This window comes from Corvus cornix, chromosome 1 (genome assembly GCF_000738735.6).
Source record: "Corvus cornix cornix isolate S_Up_H32 chromosome 1, ASM73873v5, whole genome shotgun sequence".
Lineage (NCBI taxonomy): Eukaryota > Metazoa > Chordata > Aves > Passeriformes > Corvidae > Corvus > Corvus cornix.
In genome coordinates, this window is record NC_046332.1 from 109,395,520 (window position 1) to 109,417,834 (window position 22,315).

The 22,315-nt window shown below is 35.2% G+C and overlaps 1 protein-coding gene across 1 annotated transcript in view; it reads right to left on the bottom strand.

The window, feature by feature from the left end:
- CFAP47 (cilia and flagella associated protein 47) overlaps positions 1 to 22,315 on the bottom strand; it is a 278,885-nt gene that overhangs the window by 129,380 nt on the left and 127,190 nt on the right. The window contains exons 46-49 of the mRNA XM_039552038.1: positions 20,803 to 20,999; positions 16,764 to 16,907; positions 15,038 to 15,211; positions 5,522 to 5,633 (exon numbers count right to left, since the gene is read on the bottom strand). Coding sequence (XP_039407972.1) covers positions 5,522 to 5,633; positions 15,038 to 15,211; positions 16,764 to 16,907; positions 20,803 to 20,999 — 627 coding nt within the window. The remainder of the gene's footprint in view (positions 1 to 5,521; positions 5,634 to 15,037; positions 15,212 to 16,763; positions 16,908 to 20,802; positions 21,000 to 22,315) is intronic.

Genomic DNA, 22,315 nt, shown 5'->3' on the forward strand with positions numbered 1-22,315 from the left:
AGTAATAAGAAGTACTTTGTGCTCTATGAAGTCATAAATAATACATTGGAAATGTGCAGAAACACTGCATCCAAAATGACAGATTTCAAATAACAAATAACAAAAAGCAATTTTACATTTTTCATGCAGTTTTGCTGAGCTTGGCTCCCATGCTTTGAAAGAGCTTTGACACAGAAAGTTCAGGTCTTCTGGCTGTGAATGCACAGTCATCCTACAGAACTTTTCCTTATTGATGCTTCTCACTTTCTGATGCTACAAAAAAAACTGATAAATGTTAATTCATTCATGCACAACGGTCCTCAGTGCTTGGAGGTTTTTTTGTACTCAGTTGCTCAGATCTGACTTCTATGTCACACATTCCACAACAGTGTAACTTGCCAAATGTCATGGCTGACAATTTTTAAAGCATACATTCAAGACCAAACAAGACTTCATCTACTCCCAGAGATACAATTCCCATGGATTCAGCTGGCCACAGAGTCATGCCATCATCAACTATTTTATAAAACAAGACTCCTTAGCTGTTCTTTTGCATATATATGATACTAAACTTGCAGATAGAATTCTAAACTTGTAAAAGCAATAATACATTTCTAGAATTATACTGAAAATCAATAATTAAAATTTCCATAAATTGAGAAGGTTATCTTTTTGCTAACATATCATTCCTTTAAAAGCTTTCTTGGTCAAAACATCACTGCATATTTTCTAGCTTTACTATCCAGTGTTTAAAAATTTTATACAACAACAGTCCACATATTAATACCAAAGCCTTGCTTTATACTGCTTCAGAGAAGATGCATCCCTTTAAAAGGAGGCAGGCTGTTTTATTTCTCAATAAAATTGTAATTGCAATACCCCATCTTAGACTGACTCATTGGCTATATACTACAACACCCCATGTATCCATTAATACAATTAAGAAAGTAAGAAATGCTCAATGCTTTCCTTCCTGTGTAACTTAAATGGAGTATTTCAAAGATGCATAGTGTGCATGATTACTTTCTGCTGCAGAGAGATGCTAGAAGTCCACGATATCCCAATATTTTAAATGGAAAAAAGAATAGAAGGCTATATGGCCAAAGAATTCATCACACAAATCTGAAAAGGTAGAGAAACATTTGGCTTGTGGTTTAAATATACCAACATGAACTTAATAAGGTCTTGGGAATAGGAGGAGGGGCTTTTATCTTTTCCTGTAGGGGTTTTTTTTTCTGGTCAATGAAATCTATGTATATTTACTGCTCCAGAAAAGTTCCACAGAAGAGATAAGATAAATTAATAAGATGGGTGTAATTTATGTAGCTATTTAAGCAATTTTTCTTCTTGCAGTTTTTCTACTGACAAAAAAAGGATATTTATTGTAGGTTAGAGCAAAACTTTATATCTAATTTTCCTACAAAAACCTCTATAATGAGACATGTAAATTCTAAGGAGTTTCTGTAAATCCTACTACTTGTTGATATACTAGGATTAAATTAATTGCTCCCTACATCAATTTAAAAAAATGAGAATATGCTTTAAGACTCATACATAGGAGAAATGAGCAAGTGGCAAACCCTGCTGTCAACTATTGTTCATATATAGCTCTGTAGCATTTAATAAAGAGGTGAATTGTTTTGTTTATAATTCTCACTGCCTGTTCTTAATGTGACAATGAAACTACAACATGGAAGAGCACAGGAGCCTGCAGCTCCGACTGCACTGGGATGGATGGAAATTGTGTGCCAGGGATCATCTTGCTGGGCTGTGCCTTGTCCCAGTAGAGCAGCTCCTCCAGTGCACTCTGGTGATCCAGCAGAGACATTCACAATAATCAAGCAACCAGAAGAGCTTTCAAGCTTTGCTACCAATGCATTAGACTCAATTTGTCAGGGTGATGCAGGTGAAGAGGAAGTGCTCAAAGCAAACAGGCAGGTACTGGAAATACAGCAAAGGCTACAAGAAACTACAAAAGTGATCTTTCTCCCTCATGGGTGTTTATGATTCCATTGAAATTAGAGTGATCAGAAGAACAATTTTCAGAATTCCAGCAAACAAAGAAATGGAAAATATTTTTTTTTCCAATGCCAGTGTTGAATGGAAAATACTGTTAAACAAAAAAGTTGAATCAACTCATTTACAGGCCAGAATGTATTGGCATGATCTCCACCACCACACTACAATTGTCCTACAGCTGCATCTGCCAGGCCTGGAACATGCTGCCTTTTTTCCTGAATTTAAGTTTCAAAGCAGCATAGAAAAGCACTGCCTACTAAACATAGATTTAGTCAAAAAAATAATGAAAGGTGAGACATAAAGTTAGAAAGCTCCTTTCTGAAAGCTAGGGGGTTTTGTGAATAAAAGGGCACTGGCTATATAAGGTGTGTGTGGGTTTTTTGCACAAGATATATTCAAGTACTATGAGTTTTGCTCTATTCTGGAAAAATTCTGGTCTATTCTGTGGAAAGCAGAAATAAAAATTTGATAAAATATAAAGCAATCTGTAGAAGACACTTTATCAAACCTAAAGAAAATTGCTCAATTACTCAGAAAACAGCCTGCTGAAGAATTTTATGTAGTGACAGAATCGTGTTTGAGGTGTTTTTTGCTATTCTTTCTGTGTTAAAGCTGTCATGCACCTACAAACTAGCTGAAGCATGTAATATTAGCCCTCTATTGGAATTCTTCCAAATGGGCTTTAGAAAATAACTGGGCCCATTTTTAGCTTAGCAACCATAAAACAGCAAGACAGAAAGCAAAAGCAGCATAATTTTGCAGCCATATAATTCTGGAAATAAAAGGACTTTGAAAGTAAATGAAAAATGCAAACCATTTGCTCAGTAAAACAACTTACATGGTAAGAGTTCTTTTAGTAGAATTTATTTTAATATGATGAAAACAGTATCAGAACACCAAGTCTACAGTTTTACACTTACAAGTTAGGAAGTTGTAGACTTGAAATTATTCATTGGCACTATGACAGAGTCTTCAGCCAGATATCAAAATAGTTGTTCTTTTTTTCCTAGGAGGATAAAATTTACTCCCTCTGCAGATAGCTCTGGAGCATTGCTTTTTAGGTTTAGTCCATATTCACGCCATGTATTATTTGCTTCCTTCGAAACATATTCACCAGACTGAATAAAGAATAGTTTTGGTTTGGTTGTTTGTTTGGTTGGGGTTTTTTTTTTGGGGGGGGGCAGGGGGGAGAAGGAGTGTTTAAATTATATATTTTTTGTAGTATCTTGAACCTAGAAAAGATTAAGATTCCTGAGTCCTGCCTAATTCCCACTTAAATCACCTAAATCTTATCTGTGATCCTCAAGATTCAGGCTGGCTGTTGAAATATCCTGAAAGCCCAAAATGCATACATATATATATCAGCTTTGACACTGAAGTTTCTCAAGACCTGGAAATCCTACTCAGGAGAACAAATATGACTTCCCAGCCTTGCACAGTCTGAAGCAGGCAGACTTCCATTCTCCTTGAAGCCACAAAGAAAGCACTTCCTAACACGTTACCTTAGAGAGGACACTTGGTAGCTAGGTTTACATCAAACCTAACATCAGACAGCAAAATCAGCTGCTGCTTTTCAAACCTGAGACAGTGGCCTCTCTTCCCTCCACCCCTCTCTCTCCTACAGCAGCTGAATGATTAGAGAGTGTGCATGGATTTCTGTGAGAGAGCCAAACGTGTCTCTGTTCCAGAGGAAGGATGAACATGCTTTCCTGAGGTAGTGATTAAAGCAAGCCCTGAGCCAGGGGGTGGATTGTCGATAACTGGGCCCCGTTCTTTTCAAAGGATAACTTTAGCCTTCTATCAAGTTATTTTAAAGTGTAAAATAAATGAACTTTTCTGAGAAAAAGGGCATAGGTGGCTTCCCAGCATTTGAACCAGTAACTTTTTGTTGGGTTTGAGAGACTGACTGTTCTCTCTTTTTTTGCTCAGTGAAAATATAATACTTCAAAACATAATGGAAACCATTGTAAGAGAAGTTAAGAGGAGAACACTGGAGATGTAGATCTGAACATGCCATCTATGTCCCTTTGAAGGCATGGCTTTTATCACCTGGTATTAATTTACTGTATGATAGATCCCTTGGAGCCTCTTCTACTGAAACTTTCATTACATATAAAAGTACCAGGGATTTTCTAAGGCAGAAAAAGAGAATATTCCTAAATCTTTAATGCTTAAAAAAAAGGGCATGTTAAAATATAGTACATCCTCAATATTTCCTGGTGCACATTTTTGATGGTTACAAATTTCATTGAAAGCTGATTCCTATTCATATAAAGAGATTTTTTTTTCAGGGCTACAGATCAGGGCACTGAAGTCTTCCTACAGCATGAGGTCAAGCTTTGTTACAAGTATTAATTTCTTGCACAAATCACTTGTGAATTGAGATGGCATTATTAGTTACATTTTACATATCAGGTAATAAAAACAAAATGGCCAAAGGAGCAAAGTAGATTGACATCCTCAGGGACAAGACTTAATAGCTTTTTTTTTAATGCTGAGAAAACAGCTGTCATTAATCTCAATTGTTCAAGAATGTAGCAGAATCAAATGCTTGGCATTAGGAACCCACAAACTCAAAACTACACTCATTAAGCATGTTGTATTGAGAGATTTATGCATTATTGGGAAACCTCTTGCTTAAGAAGTTAAAATCCTTTCCTGAGTGCTATTCAGTTCCTTTAGGATGGTCTCTTCTGTATCCATAATTCCCTCCCAAACACCCTTGTACTTTGCTCTGCTGAGAGTTACTACAATAGTTACCCTACATGGAAAACAAAGACTGATTGTACAGCTTCATTCTCAAAATTATGCTTTTCATATTATGAGGCAAATAATGAGCACCATGGAATTTTAGAACAATTACCAAACAATTAAAAACTACGAAATCTGAATTGTTATTAAAAAAATATGAGGACAAAATATTAATTATGATATGCTGACATTGGTTAAAACAAGAGTTTTGCTATTGTATTATAAGAATAACATTATAAACATGGATGGATGCAAACTGTGTACAATTAATTTTAGATCTCCCTAGACTCCACATATGTCAAAGAAAGAACTGAGTTTACTGCATTCTATTTATGTACTCTTGCCTTGTGGTCAAGAGATTGAGCATTAATTAAGGGAAAAAATCAAATTGTGGTCTCTGCCTTTAAATCTTTGGTTCTAGTAGTGCTAACATAGCTAAAGGTATTCAACAGGTTTTGGAAAATTAAATTTATGTCTACAAACTTGGTGATAATTCAAAACCATTACTTCCTATCTAGTCAATTTTCATGAGACAAATTAAATGCATAAAGTTGTTCATATGCTGGCTTTTTTGAAGGACCTGACCACATATTTAGCACTAAGATACCTTTACAAATAAAAATTTGAGCAAGCTTAAAAACCTGAATCCCCAGTAACTATAGTCCTACTTCCAGAAGAAAGATTATGCAGAACAAATGAAAGCATTAGATGTAAACAGATTTAATCTGCTAATTTTTAAGGATATTTTGCACATTTGAGTTCTAAACAGTACCGTGAAAGACTCCTCGTCTGCAGGGAGATATACTCAAAGTGTAAGCAGCAATATCCTCTGGGCTGACAGTCAGATCAGGGTCACCACTCAGCATTGAGAGATTTGAATACACCTGGGGAAGACAATTCACAAAGAGGAAAACTCATCAAAAGCAAGTTACTGTTGCAAGAACACCATCGACACAATATCCACCTGCTTTGAAGAGTAGAATACAAAATATGGTATCAGTAAGTCCTAGATTTTATGCACATGAAAGAATACACACTGTAAGAGAAATGCTGCCATATACAGATCATATCAAACACAAATTTTGAAGTCATTGCCCAACATGATCAAAAGTATATTGCTCAGACCATGGAACTACTTGCATATGCATAGATTTGCACAGTTAGGCCCTTAATATTTTACATACATTTTTGCTAGAAATATAACAAAGAGGTTCAGCAGTAGAGATCCATCTAACTAGACAGAGCAAAGCAAAATCTGAAGTGTAATTTTAACATCATTTGCTAGACCTCAAGTGACATTAAACTGTGCTTCTTTATATGGCACATTTTGTACATGGCACACGTGGTAACTATCTGGGCAATGGAGAGACCACTACAACTTTCACATGAGGATTTTTCAATTTTGCAAACTGTAAAGCTCATTGCAAGGATACAGGCTGAGTACTTTTTTACTTGCATCTCATTTCTTTCTCTCTTGTACAGGGTTGTACAGAGGTGTTCTCTGAGCAGCTGCTCGTGGAAGAAGCATTCAGGTCGGAGGCATCGCTGCACAGAGCTGGTGAATGCCCACTGGAGCCATGGGTGGGGCAGCAGCAGCAGCCGGGTGTGGGAATGGCTCTGCTCACACCCTCTCCTCCTTTCCTCTGCCACTGGATGAGGCAAACCCCTCCTGAGTGACAGCAGTTTAAAGTGGCACTGAAATTTCTGCTCTCATCTACAGGTGACAGCTTTCCACTGAGGCACAGAGTCCTTTTAAAAAATCTCTTCAGGATATCATGCAGTACTGTAGGATGCTGCCATTTCATATTACATGAAAAACCAGAATTGTCTCTCTGTTGTTTTGAGTGAAATCACAAGCCAAATTAGAAAAGCTTGACGTTTGTTCCAGCTCATTTATTCGTTTCATTAATGACTACAGCTACCCTGTCAAGCATCCAAGTGGATACCTGCATTCTACAAAGATTTCTTTTGACACACTAACAGCATTAGATGCACATTCATTTTTTTAAGTAAATAAAGTTTTTTATTATTTTCTGTAGAAAAAAAGCCAATTCTTAAATCATCTTTTCTTCTGATACAGACAATCATTGCCTACAATGCATTCCCTCTCTGTGGTATTTATGTTAATGTAATCCCTTTTCAGGTGCTTGTTCTTCTAAATCCAGAACTTCTATTCCAAGTAACAGAGAAAAAAACTGTAAAGCAACAATCTTCCTCTTCCCCAATAAATCTGCATTTCAAACTATATATCAGAAGTCCAGCAACCAGAAAGAATAGGAAGAGACTACTTGTCAAGAGGCAAAAAAAGAAAGGCTGAAAAAGAGACGGATGAAAAGACTTGTTGAATTGGTATTTGGAGAAAAAAAATTGAAAAAAAGTCTTTAACTTGTCAACAAAGAGGAAAGCATAGGAAAGTTGGGGCTGCTACACACGGAAGGAAGATGGGGAGGATTCATTTACTAAAACATAAAAAATAAATTAGTCAGACTCCTATATTTATGGATTATTCCATTTCAGTTTACAATGAATGTACACAAAAGTAAAGGATAAGTACCTAAAAATACACCTAGGATAACAAAAATGAAAGCACATTATTAGGGACAGAATAATATTAGTTAAAATGAGATTTTTATTTAAGGGAAAAGTAACATGGAGACAGAAACAAAAGTAGGATAAATGTGATTAATTGAAACTGGATAAAAAGCAGAAGGGTAGGGTAATACAGTTCCTATCAAAGGCTGGACATACCAGACTAGTTTCTACCAAAAGATGTCAAAGTAAAAGGAACACTACTGGCATGGTTGACTATAAACATGAAATGCCTGTGGATTGCTGATGAGTAAATACGGACTGGAAATTTGATTCTCAGTCATTCAAGAGAGATTTTGGATACCTTTTCAGAGTAGTGAACTAACAGAAGCTAAATTATTTTTAAACGAATGAGTAAATTTAAATGAGTTCTTAATCTTAAGGAAGTGACTGTATAACCAAATAGGAAAAGGTTGAGTATAAGCAATGAAATAATGTCAGTACACGCATGGTCACTGTTTCAGTGTTTGATTCCAGATCCTGTCTCAAGAGACATGAAGGAATTCTCCCTTCCCTCCCCTGCATCAATTGAATCTTTTGGGATCCGATACTCACTAAAACTTGTACATAACTGATGCTGGCCTCAGTCTGCTATCACCTTTCCTATTGCAGTCATTAAACTCATATTCCTCATGCTGCTTGCTATTCCAGCCAAAACAAATAGTCACCATCTTATTAACAAACCAGCCCCATTCATTTACCAACCCTATTTGTCTCTACTATTTAAGTTATTTACACCTTAGCTGATCTTCAAGCAGTGGTCACAACAATACAGTCTCCTATTTCCAACTTCCTAAGAAGGTTTATGGTTGTAACAGGCATCACTCACCAGTTACCTCTCATGTGCTCCTTAAATAGAACTTTGTCTTGCTCTAATGGCCATGTGATTTATCAGCTCTGTTACTGAGACTAATTAAATGATCAACCTCAGATGAAAAATGGATACTAAAATTGCATGCCCACACTTGCCCATTCACACAGGCAATTTATCCTAATATCAGAATTCATACCAAGAATGATTCTCATTTGTTCACAGACATTTGGGATTCTAATATGGCATAATGTTGTGTAACATCTGTCTGCTTAACTGTAGGTCTATTACAGAATAACAATACATCCAGGAATATTCAGAAAGGGAAAAAGTTGGAGAATTTACAAGTACATAAAGGGGAAAGGCCAGCAATTGCAGATTTTTATAACAATAACTTGTTGCAAAGATTTTGTAAGTTTAGAGGAAAGCCTGGAGTGAAGCAACAAAAGAATTTATACACAGTAATCGTTAAGTTAACTTTCTTCTGAATATCAGAGAGAGAGCCATTTCTTATTACAATGCATTTTTATGAGGATTGTATGTAAGAATAGGACACCATTTTAGTCGCAGATGTAGCATTGAATAACCTTATATCCTATAACAATCTACAACACTGTATTACCAAAGGTACCTGAATATGCCTAAAAATATCTTCTGTGGATCACTATTGTTAGGCAAATATATTTTGAAGGAAGAAAATAGGGCATAAATTGGTGTGCTTTTATCAACAACAACAAAAATAATATTGATTTGCAAGCTACTCAAAATGAGCCAAGATATGGAATTACTTCTTCCAGTTAGTGGGAGAGGCAGTTTGCCAGCTTTTTTCCTAATGTGCAATGAGAGAATGATGAACAGTTACAGGCAGATTAACCAGAACCCACACCAAGGGTGGGGTTGCAGAGATATGTACTTACAAACAGTATTTCTACAGAGAGAAACAGGCAGATCTGCACATACACACCGAGGCACACACAAAATTAATCGGGCATAAATAACTGCAGTTTCTTTAGATATGTTACATCATTTCACTATCACCCAGGAAACTAGAATTTCAGAATAACGCAATGGACCCAAAATGTAAATTATTATTAACATTATCATTGTGACCCTGCACAAAATTTGCTCAAATCAAGCCATCTCCAATAATTTATTTTTAAAATTATAGTATTCTCCATAGTCTTATACCTCAAGTCATTATTTACACACAGCCAGAAAGTATAAATGGAGTACATGTATAAAATGCTGCAATTTTAACCTAATGTATCAGTCACAGGTTTGAAAACTCATTCTGCAGAACTGTAACATGGCTATTTAACATGAATAGAAATGGAAAACCAAACTTCAAAATTACAGTAATTTTTTCCAGAGTTGAATAACCAAATAAGCATAACTCCAAAAACTTCAAGGCAAAGTGGTGAATGGATGTAAGAATATAATCAAATATACTTAAATTCCATTGTCTCTCAGTATAACAAAGACAGTAATATGTTCAAGGTTTCCATTTGAAAATTGTTTCTCAGGTCAGTTTGACAATATTGAGAGGTTCTGCTTAGCAAAAGTTAATGTGCTTTGACACTAGGCCAGAACTGGGTCTGTGAGAGTGACTGATCAATCTAACAAGATTCTTTCCAAAGTTCACAAGAATGGCAGTTTTTCCAAAAAAGCCCCCATTACTTCCCCTCATCCACCTTTCAGTGCAAACTTTCCAAATTCCTGAGTTACTAGAAACTCATTTAATTCTATTTTGCCACCAGCATGTTACCACACTGAAGCAAAACATCTTTGCATTGCACTGAGTATATTCCCCAAATAATTCCTGCCTGTTCAGCTGCAGCCTGGAGTTCTACATAATGAAGAGTGCTACATAATCCAGATTTGTTCCCAAGACAGGCCACCTGTCAAGACCACTAACACATTTCAAGGAATAAATCTGACCTAAGACCTTATTATACCCTTAACTGATCTAAAAAATTCACAACTAATCATCAAAAAAACATCTGGCAACAACTACAGCTATTCTTAAATTCTGTAGGCCTTCATATCATTCGTTATTGCTACAAAGAATGCCTTTTCTTTAGTGAAAAGAACCCCTGTTATAGAAGTTCTGGTAGATAATGTGGAAGCCAAAAGGACTGAAATTGGAAGGACAGATAAAAATTGAAGGATTATGGAATATACACATCCAGTTGTGATTAAAGCATATAAACTTGGTGACCTTGAGCAATCAGGTTACTGCACTTGCACGGAACTTATTCTCAGAAAATCTCAGATACATTACCAAACAAGAGTTAGGCTGAACAGGGAAGCCCCTCATTAAAGGTTTATGGTACATGATTTTATGACTTTGAGGCATTTCTTACAAATACCCAACCTTCATGTCATTGCTGAGGTGACATTGTAAAATCCCAGAACGGAAACAGCAAGAATAGAGAAATAAACGCCTTGAAGAACAGGGGATTTCTTTTTTTTTTTCATTATGTATTTATTCTACAATAGTTTTATAAAATACTAACAGTTTGTATAACCTAATGCCTGCAAGTAATTTAACTGGGCCTAGAGATTCCCCTGGAGAGTTTAATTTAATGACATCTATTTTGAACAGCAATGAGAAAAACAGTTGCACAGTTTTATATTTTTATTGCAAAACCATGCCTTGAAAGAATTAGGCACCTTTATAGCTAAAATTTCTATCAAAGGTATCAAGGAGCCATGAAAAAATTGGGCAATTATTTATATCTAGTAGACAAAGACTTGTATAAATAAAGAAGAAAATTGCATAAAAAATTTTGTCATGAGACTGAGAGATTGGATTTTCATAGAGATGCTTCACACTTCCTTTTCTGTAGGAGGAATTGAATGTAATTTTACAGACACTAAAATCCATTTACACTGCAGTCACCTTATATTAATTCATCATCAGAGAAGGATGTGCTCTCTGCATGATATTACATATGCACAAATTCTTTATGAATTCTGTTGTGATTTTTTTTCATATCCAGGAGTAAGTTAATCACAAGAAAGACTATTTGTTGTAAGATCCCCTAGAACCAACCATGAAGAGCACAGTGCCAGCAGTTCCCTAAGGTTTACACATCAGTCAGTAGAAAAGAATTCATAAAACCATTCACACTTTTCAAGGGAATTTATGGAAATTATCTTTTTAATCATGGAAATCTTTGTGGGAACTGAAAGTGTTTTGCATAGAAGTTTAAAAGATAGATTGATGCAGTCATGCACATGACCTCCACTGAATCACAAAGGCACTTCTTCCCAGCTCTAGATTCACACTAATGGTTGCACAGACAATCAAACCACATATACAAAAATTAGTGCTGCCCCAGACATAAACCCTCTGTATATGATTGAAAAGGAAAAAAGCATTATTCAGCTGGAAGAGAGCTGTCTTTATGCAGTAAAGGCAAGGATTATTTCCCTCTTCCTCCTTCCAGACTTAAATTTCATTTTAAATAGTCACTTTTGCAGTAGTACCCTCATTTTGGCTTAGGCTATTAGAAAAATACAGCAAATACTGAGAAACAGAGTAGAATATACACAATGTAATTCTGTTTTTTAATGAAATGAGGGGTCTTGTTAAGTTTATAGTTTAATATATTCAGTTATTAAAATGGAATAGTGAAGCTAAATTTACACCTCAAAGGCAAATTTACCCAAGTATTAGTTCAGCTAAATTACTTATTGCTAAGTATGCATCGTGCAGTAAATTGTTTATGGACGTGCCTGTAAATTATTGTGTTTGTCAGCTACTGGCACATCTCATACCATTCTGGATATAGGCTGAGCTTTATTACTTCAGTAAATGAAATTCTTATGTTTGGGGTTTTTTTTAATATCATGTATGTCCCAGTTAATCTGTGAGAAATTACTTCATATGGTGGATACACTCCAGCAATGCAGGGTGTATGGGGCACATCAACCAACCAATTCAATAATGAAGATATTACTTAGGCAACAAAATTACAAAAGATCCCATCAAAAACATATCCAAAACTATTACTTTTTGGATTATCTTTGCTCTGTCTGCCAAGACTGACAACATTCCCTCTTCCTAATCACCAATTTAGCTACTGCACAATACAGAAAACTGTCAGAGATGCTGGATTAAACAGGAGAAGGAGTTATTGGGCTGCCAGCAACTGCCCCCAAGGGAAACACCAACAAAGACAAAACCAGTGCTCTGCTTCACCACAGACTACCCAGATATTACAGTAATCAGGCAGCATGGAATGAACAGCAACAAAATTAGAATCATTTCTTTTTCCTGCTGTCCTTTGTGCTATACACATCTGAGTAAATAAAGTTTATTTTGCATTTCTGACAAGGCTGTGGGTCACAGTTCCCTCTAAGAGAAGGTTTTCTGCATTGTAATAACTACAGATACTTGTGATCATGTTCTGGATTTAGTCATTAAATCCTAATTTACAGGCAGACCCTTGTAGAAATAAAAGCAAGCAAATGATCTTTGCTCACTCCAACAGCACAAGACACTACATGACATCTGCTGGAGAGTGCTGGAAGTGATTGATACTGTTTGCTTTGTTCAGGGGACTCCAGGAGTCTTTGTAACCATGCCTTTTCCAGCCATTCCAGCCCACCTTGCTCCAACAATTGTTCTGCAACTGCTTCTGGGTAAGAAGCTAGCATAGAGAAAATGCATTATTCACACGGATTAATTTATTATATGCATACAAGCATGAAATAGCTGACCTTACTATTTCTCTCCCAAAGGTCCCAGAGCAAAAAGAGCACACACACTTGGACTGTCACAGAGATAAAAAAAGCACAAAAAACCCCACATCACAAAACCAACCAAAACCAGATTTCAGGGCCCAGAGAACACCCTCAAGGAGGTCAAAGTTCAGTCAGACCCAGCTCACCCTGGAATAGTTACAACTGTCATAAATTCATTTAATGCAAAATTTCTGAAAAAGACATACAGTGAATAATTTTAATATATTCATTTTGATGTTTGTTATTTCTGTGCCTTTCACTTACATTGGCACAAAAAAATTGAGTTCACACGAAATGGGAAAGCAGAAAAAATAGTTCTGTTGCCAAAAACATCCACTTCTTCCAGAGATAAAAGTACAAATATATTAGAAATGCAAATGCATTCACATCTAAAAAACTAAGACTGTTGAAACGAAAAAAAAAGCGGGCGATGCCAAAAAAAAATTTTACTTTGTTTTGGGGGATGATAATGAGTCAAAACATAGGAATATGAACCTGGACCTTTCTGTGATATACAAAGTTTACTAAATGTAGATTGACCTGTAAAAGTGAAAACCTGGAAAACTGGAGACTAGCAAGAAGACATCCAAGGAAAGATTTTCACTTTCCATGAATTACTTAACAGAACACTGCTGCTGGTATATACATGATCTCTCTTTATATCATAAAATCAAATCACTCACTACCATTACCTTTCCATTTGAATAAAGCAGCGTTTGGACCTACTGGCACCAAGGCAGAGAACAAAAATCATTCAGTTTGCAAGTCCACACTAATCAACTAGTCAGATTTTATCTTCTAGAATGTACTTTGTCCTATTTTCAATCCTTCCCCAAAAGAAAAAACTAAATATATATAATAATATATAATATTATATTATATATATTATATATTATATATTACATATATAATATATTATATATATATAATATATTATATATTATATATTATATGTAATATTTATATTATTTATTGTATATTATATTTAATATTTTAGCTGACACTCCCCTGCATTGTTTCAATAGATTGAGCCCTCCTGGCAAACACTGTATGGCCACAATCTCTGGATGTTATCTACTCTAGATTTAAATGCCATGATAGAGTCACAAATATGGATTTTCTTTTGCAAGGTGGAAGATGTTGCTGCTCAGGAACTTCTCTGAAGCTGAGAAGAAAAGCAAAATTTCATTTTTATTGCCCTAATGTACCTTCTGTCTCTGGTGGTATAGGACATGGGATCCAACATATAGGTACACAGGGTGAGGAATGCTACAGAAATACTTTTACCACTTTCAGATTAAACATACAGACAAGATAAATAGCAGAAAAAAATATGCTATTACAGTACTACAACAGTGTTTTTAAATAGGAAAATGTGTTGGTGCAAATACAGTTATAAAATATAGTTAATGGAACATATGAAAAATAATTATTATATTTAATAGTAAAAATATGTTCTTGAGCAAGAAAATTAACAAAACTGTATTTCCTAAGAATTTGGGTTAACCTCCCCAGTGACCCATTGCCTTTCAACAACTCCAGTGATTACCTCTGAATTTTTTCTTCTATCAGCAAACACACAAAGTATTGCCAACTTCCTCCAACATTGCTGAAACAACAGCTGGTTAATAGACAGTAATTGGGATAATGGGCCAGGCCACTGGGCCATGAGAAATTCATGTATAGTGAGCTCATGCTGCAATCCTTCCCTTAGTAGGATAATAATTTTTGTCCTTTTCATGCAATATTCAATATGTTATGAAGATTTTAGGAACACAGTAATTCTCAGGCCCCCTTCTCTGATTTCAAAACTGATGGAGTTGTTTCAAAACATTGGAGGAGGAAAGAGCAACAAATGAACAGAGAACAATTGCAGAAGTGCTGTCCCCTTGGAAACCAGACTAAAACACAAAGAAATCTTTTTTTTTCCATCAAACATAGAGTAAAATCACATATTATCACACAGATTCCTGACTATAAACATATCCATATACTATAAAATATAGAAAATTTTCTCATGGATACATGAATTTTATTAGTGTAACTGCAATTACAGCAGTTGTTGCTACTGTAATACATAATGTATAGGTCCTTCTACAGAAAAAATATTTGTCACATTATTGCAAAAAAAATTACCTTGTATTTTAACATCTTCTTGGTATAATTGTGCACCCATAAGATTTTATGACAGACCTTTCCCACTTGGCACTCTATCACAATACAATCCTGAGGCAGAGGTTTCTTCCCTATTCCCTTAAGACTAAAGATGTTCTGAGTTCCAGCTGTAAGATTTCTCAGAATAAGCCTTCCCTGTGACAAAGAAAGGAGAAAAAAAAAATGTTTCATTACTGTAAAAGTCCCCTCTTGCTACCAAAGCAACAATCTAGGTGAGAAAGAATGCTTACAAGAAAGTGCTCCTATTGACCTTTATAGTTCTTAAGTAAACTCTGTTGCTAAACAAAGAAAACCAGAGAAACAAAATGTTTTATTTTAAATTCTTCTACACTATTAAATTCAACATCGAAAAGTTTTCATATTTCTAGGTTTTATACTTCTTGGCTTCTTCTTGAAAAATAAACATCAAAGAACATATGTTCTCATGTCTCCTTGTCTCTCATATAATATTGAACTTTGCTCATTGAGTGTTTCCACCTGCCCTTCACCTGTCTTATGAGCACAGTGTTGAGCCTGGAGAAAGGGAGACTCAAAAGAACCACACTGCTCTCTACAAATACCTGAGAGGAGGTGGTGGTGGGGTGGGGATGGATCTCTTCTCTATGTCTCAAGTGAAAGGTTGAAAAGAAATGGCCTTAAGCTATGCCAGGGGAGGTTCAGATTGGATATTAGAAAGAGGTTTTTACTGAAAGAGTGGTTAGACATTGGAATAATTCCCCAGCGAAGGTGGTGGAGTCACCTTCTCAAGAGGCACCTGGATGTGGCACTTGGGATATGGTGTAGGGGTGATTATGGTGATGGGTTGACAGCTGGCCTAGATAACCATGGAGGTTTCTTCCAACCCGGATGATTTTGTGATTCAGCTAAAATGTTCTTCCTAATCCTTTGTCATCAAAGGATCCAGGGCTTTTGGCTTTTAATAATTTTATAATACTGGAATCTTAAACTGCATCATATTTGGTTGGTAACACATGCAGAAGGGTTACTTATATTTCAAAGAACTTTTTTTTTTTTTTTCTCTTTCACAGTTCACATACTTCAACAGCAACTTGCAGTCAAAATCTCTCAGCTGGGACAGAGACAAAACCACAAATACAGCTTCTTGCTGAAGGTGTCATAGCCTTTGCTCTGCTCTTCATTTTAGCATTTGGAATAGTGATTACTCTGATGGCAAAAGCAGCTGTGAAATGGTGGCTTAACTTGCAACAGAAATTATTTTACTAAATAAAGTACTCATCACATAAATTAATTTGTGATGTAGGCATGCAACGAGAAATACTCAATGTTAGTACTTAATTACTTAGGTAACAAAATACACTTTAATATAAGTATTTAAATTCAGAATAACAATGTATATTTTTGTGATAAAAGTTCAGAATTTTTACAGAATAACTGAAGGATTGAAGGACTTGGCAGAAACAAATAGAATTGAAGGATTTTATAGAAAATCAAATAAAGAAGACATGAGAATATGTGGTGGGGAAATCTATCATACATAAGATTAACAAAGTTAGTTAATTTGTGTTTTTACTTCAGATAGTAGGAAATCTTACCATCTCTTTCTCTCAAGCAGATGCTTTAATATTAGCAACTGTCTACACACTTCCATAATTTGGATACTGGTGATAATTTTCTTGGTAGAAATTTTTAAATCCTTTTTAAATATTGAAACTAATTTCTCTCTTACCATTATCACACACTCAGCCACCGGCTTGAACGTGAGAGGATACTGAGCTGTTTCACCTCCACGCACATTTATTACAGGAGGGCCATAAAAACACTGTCCTTCCAAAACTGCTTCAAACCTCCAGTCCTGACTGGACATGTTACTCTGAAAGAAAATCAAAGATGTAAATTAGATTATGCATTTAAATTTTTTAATGTGCATTTCAGCTTTCACTTGCAGCTATCACCACATCAGAGCACAGTACTCATTTGCTCCAAGTACTGGCTCAGAGTGCCTTTGGGGAGAATAAAAGCAGTGTATTTTAAAAATTAAATAAGCTAATAATAAATCTGTTATTCCTGGCAGCCAGAGGTACAGAACCCCTACTTTCAGTAGCAATACTGTCAGCAGGAATACTCATTAGAAGAATATGAGCATGATCTAGCTAATGGTCAAGATGGAATTTGTAAGTATCATCATAAACATTTACAAATATCTTTATGGTGCTGTTTAATGCTTGCCAAAATTCTGTTCCTATTCCATCTGTAGAAAATCTTAGTGTACCTCTTTGAAGTGCTGATGTGGTGTGCTGGCTCATTTGGCCACTGACAATGTTACAGGATCAGTCTTGCTTATGAACTGAGAACTCAATCTCCAAAGGAGAATTTACAGTCCTGTGTTCTCAAAATCTGGTCTTTCAAGAGACTGAACTACTTTAAAGAATGCCTGTCCTGAGCAATATGAGCATGAGCCTATTTAAGAAACATGTCTATTGTGCATCCAGATGTATCACAAGACTGCTTGATTATGGTAAAAAGTGAGATCTTTCATAATACATGCTTAGGGGGTGCCTAAAAATAATAAAACTAAAATAATGCTATTCAGCATCCTACTGTTTGAAGGAACCAGATGACCAAACATCCAGTCTGACAAAAAAAAAAAAAAAATTAAAACTTATCTGAAAGATAAAATAAAGTGTCACTCATGAGCTAATACATGCCTTGTCAAATAGAGAAGATTAATCTCATCTGATCTATGAAAAGAGAAAGTAATCTTTTGACCTACAATGGTCTTCATCCATGGAAAATTGTATATAAACATCAGAGATAAAGAATGGATTTGAGGGAATAGAGATGATACTTCAGTCTTTGTTTCTTTCTAAGAAAGTCTCAGAAACAAAGAATCTGTGATCAGCAGAGCTAACCCAGAGCTACCCACACCTGCAGTATCATCTATCTAAGGTTTGATTAATATGTATGATTAATGCTTCACTGTTTGGTGTTAAGAGGTAAATTTCCCAGTAGTTGAGCACATATGCCTGCTTGGAATGTTGAGGCTTAATGTAGTGCCTCAGTTTTACAAAAAAACTTTGATCACCATGTCTCCAATTCTCTAATAACAATGACATCATCTCTGGTAGAAAACACAAAAGGAAAAATTATTTGACTGATGTCCTCATGCCAAGGATAAAATGAAAGGGGAAAAAAAGACAATAAAAGTTGATTTTTATTACCATCCTTTTTTTTCTCCACAATATCAGGAAAAACTTCATCCTTTTGAAAACCAGCTTGGGCAGCTTTAAAATTGGCAGGTCATCACTCTCTGCTAATATAACATTTTAAAAGTTGGGATAAAGGAAAAACATCATCAGGATTGGTCTAGGTTCTAGAGGAGGACAGTGAAAATTTGGGTGCTTAAGTTGTTGTATTTTCAGTGATTTCTACTAAAATTGGTATCAGATGTTTCCTCTATCCACAGTAGAAATGATTACATCAATATGTAGCACAAGTATTTCTTCTTAATCTCTAACACAAAATCTTGACATCTGGAGAAATGTAGTTGACAAACATGGTCACTTTGAAATTCCTTTGTAACACAGCATAAATTCCTAAAAGTATCTTCTGAAGAAAGATATTAAGGTCAACCATAAACATTAGAAAATTAAAAGAAAATATTTGTCAAATTCCACTCCTTTATACTTGTTCATTACTAGTTTTAATTAATTAATCATCTAATTCCTACAGGATCTCTGCTTAATGCAAAATCTTATCCAAAGCCTGTCAAGTCAATTCATTTAAACACAATTAATGCTAAAGGAGTCAGAATCTCCTCACAGTATTGTAGGTGGTTCAACCCAAACTACATAACAATTGAATTGGACCTATACCTTGAGAGTCTGAAAGGCACAGATGGAACGGTTACATTCATCTCATGCTTGAGAAAATTATGGAAACCCCAAAAGAAGCTAATCTCTGATCTCAGATTCAGCTGGGTTCTTATTCTGCTTCTGTGACTGATTCACTGCCTGGCTTCAAGCAAACCAGCTGACCATTTAATTTGCTCCATTTATAAAGTGTTCCACCTAACACAAGTGATGACTGTTAGTTTGCTTGTGTCTGTAAAGTGCTTTGAGCAATAAATATTCAGTTCAAGAAACTAATTTTAGCAGGTTGAACAACCTCATCTTCAGCTCCAAAATGAGCATGTCTTTTTCCATAGAATATTTTAAAAAAACTTAAATGACAAATACAATAGTGCTAACAACAATATAAAAATATGGAAAAACTTCTGATAGATGGAGAAGCTCCAACTAGAATGAGTGTATATAGAAATGTAAAGTATCTAACTCCTAAAAAGAGTAATACACATTTCATATACTGAACATGAAAGAAACCTTGTGAAAAAAATAATGTACAGGTACAAAATTAACCTTAGGATGTAAAAGAACAGGAACAATTTCGCACTTTTATATTTGTTTGTCCATCAATGTTTGATTTTGCAATTTTAGGGCATAACATTTAAAGCAGATTTTGTGATCATGTATATGCATTTCATTGAAAGAGAGACACTAACAGAGATACACATTCCCTCTCCCTCACACAGAGTATATGCTCCTTTTGGGGTACTTCTTACTTCCTTGCTAAGAAAATGTGCAAGACTTTATAAAAGTTTGACTCCCTGCATGACATTTAAAAGCATATGCTTAGAAACACTCTGAAGAGAAAAATAAATCCATCAGGAGAATGAAGCAAATCTGTTTGCAAGCTGTTTAAACAAGGTAGAAAATGTCCTTACTTTTCTGTTATGTATCAGTTGCTTTTAGGCTAATGTAACATTCAAAAAAATCAGTGTTTAATAAATAAATTACTAATATCTTAAAACATATGTGCAAGAAGATATAGCACTGTAATATGGTTTCTTTTCATTTTCTTTTATTCTTTCTGATGTACTAGTTCCTTGTCTACTCTCAATATTTGACAGAGCATTCAGTATGATCTTTCCCCAGATATTCAGTCTTCTTGTTTGAATCTGCCCCCACTCTTCTGAATAAAAAATCTCAGAAAAATTTCTCTGTAAATTAACTCACTAGAATTCTTTAGTGGCTCTACAATCAAAAGTACATAGACCAAACTGTAGTGCAGGTCTCAGGAAATATTTTACTGGTTTTTTCTCTTAAAGAATCTTTATTCCTTCTGTCACAGCTTAAGATCCTTCCCTATAATATTTGTGGAGTTTTTTGTTTTATTTTAAAGTTCTCTAAAATTTGACCAATAATTCTTTGAAGGAGATAATATTGCACCCATCTTCTCTCCCTCTGGTCTTACTTCTCATGTGTCAAGGATTTCATATACAAAATAAACATGATAAAACTATATATGATATACTGCCTATGCTTACCACATTTTTTTAACTCTATGTAAGCTTGTTCTACTATTTTATTCCTCAGCATCTCTCCTTTTTTGTCTTCAGAAATAGTGTATTTTTTCCCTAGATTAAATAACTACTTTTTCACTTTCATTGTGATAACATTATTAAATATTAGACTAACAATTGTCTGAAGAGAAACATCAGAATTAAGCCCATCAAACTAATAATTAACTTGAAGTAAATTATTTTCCTTTATAATATCTACAACATGGACTTTGAGAAATAATACTCAAGTCAGTATTTACATGCATTTCTGCATTTCAGGACTGTAAATTTTAACAGTATTGATCCGAAATCTCATTTTTTAAAATCCTGAATCTTAGTTTAGTTACCAGTAGTAGAGTGAACTTACAATTGGAATTTCCTGAGTCACCATCTGGTAAGCTGGAGTTAGAAATTCAAGCTCTGCATCAGCCTGTTCTGCATTCACCACACATTCAATCTCATAGACACGAATATCACAGGAGGACTTCAGAAGAATCTGACAGTGGTAGCAGCCAGCATAGTTAGGAGTGAATTTTATAGGAAACTCAACTGTATCACTTCCACCTAAAAAAAGGCCCAAAAAAATTGTGATGTTGTAAAAATTTCAGAAACATTGAATTCACAAGCAGAACCTGAAGAGGTGTCCAATAAACTGTAGGAGAGTCTTCCCAGCAGTATGTGCAAAAATTTCAAAGAAACAATGGAGTTTTAGGAGTGTTACCATATAAGTTAGTTGCCTAAAAAATGGTATATTGAAGCATGTAAAAAATATTTTATATTTATTTTAGTAGTGCACAGAGACATGTATTTTAAAAGAGCTCTTAAATCTAGTAGAAGAGTTTAACATATATGAATTTCTGTAAATATTTTTAAAACTATACAAGCTACTACACTTTTTTCAACAGCTACCATTAGAAATCAGTGATATTACAGTATATTTGGCTGAGTATCCCCAATAATTACTGAAATTCTGCTAAATGTAGTAGTTCTCATGACAACTCTTTAGACTTTTTTCTATGCCGAAATTTGGACTGAAAGTCTGAGTTGCCAAAATTGACAGGGGTGTCCAGAGTAAAACAAATTCATGCAAAGTCCCATTTTCCCAATCCACAGCACAGAGGAAAAACTCCCCACAGTAATCTCTGGAGCAAGGAAGAAGCAATGGAAGAGCTGTCCATCTTTCCACAGAGCCAGGTCTAACCAATCTGCTGCAAAGACTTCCTCCTCTGTTCTTCTTACAGAAAAGAACACTCTTCCACAATATTTTAAGCCCCTCAGTAGCCTTTGCAGGACACATTCCAAAGGAAAAAGGAAGGTATGTGGGGAACTCCAGTGATGGCCATAAAGAGTTCCAAGGGTCTCTAAGACACCTGCAGCTGTAAAACACTTCACTGTTGTTTTATATGAAACAAAGACTGATTCTCTTCACTGTTTTCCAGCATTAGAAACCAATGCCTAAAGCTGGAAAAAGATAGCAAGGAAAGTCAGAGACAACATAATGATACAGCAGAATCTTACAGATAAAACTCCAAACAATGCAATTCCCTCTGAGGGGGAGCACCTGACAAAGTCTTGTGGAATTCTCCCTTTTCACCTTCATTTGGCTTATTTTCTGATGGTATGCATGACAACTGAATTCAAACTATTCTTATATCTTTAGTGACAACAACTGAATTTTGCAATCAGTCTTCATTTGCAATGCTGTTCATTCTCTTCCACCCAGTGGTGCTCCCCATGCATTCAGGTCTCATCTCTCTGAAAATGAACACCCAACTGAAGTTTTCTTCTGGCCTTATGTCATCACTACTTCAGGTTTTCCACAAAAAAAGCTCAAGTTCAAGAGACAAATCACACAGAGTGACTATATTCATCTTTCAATA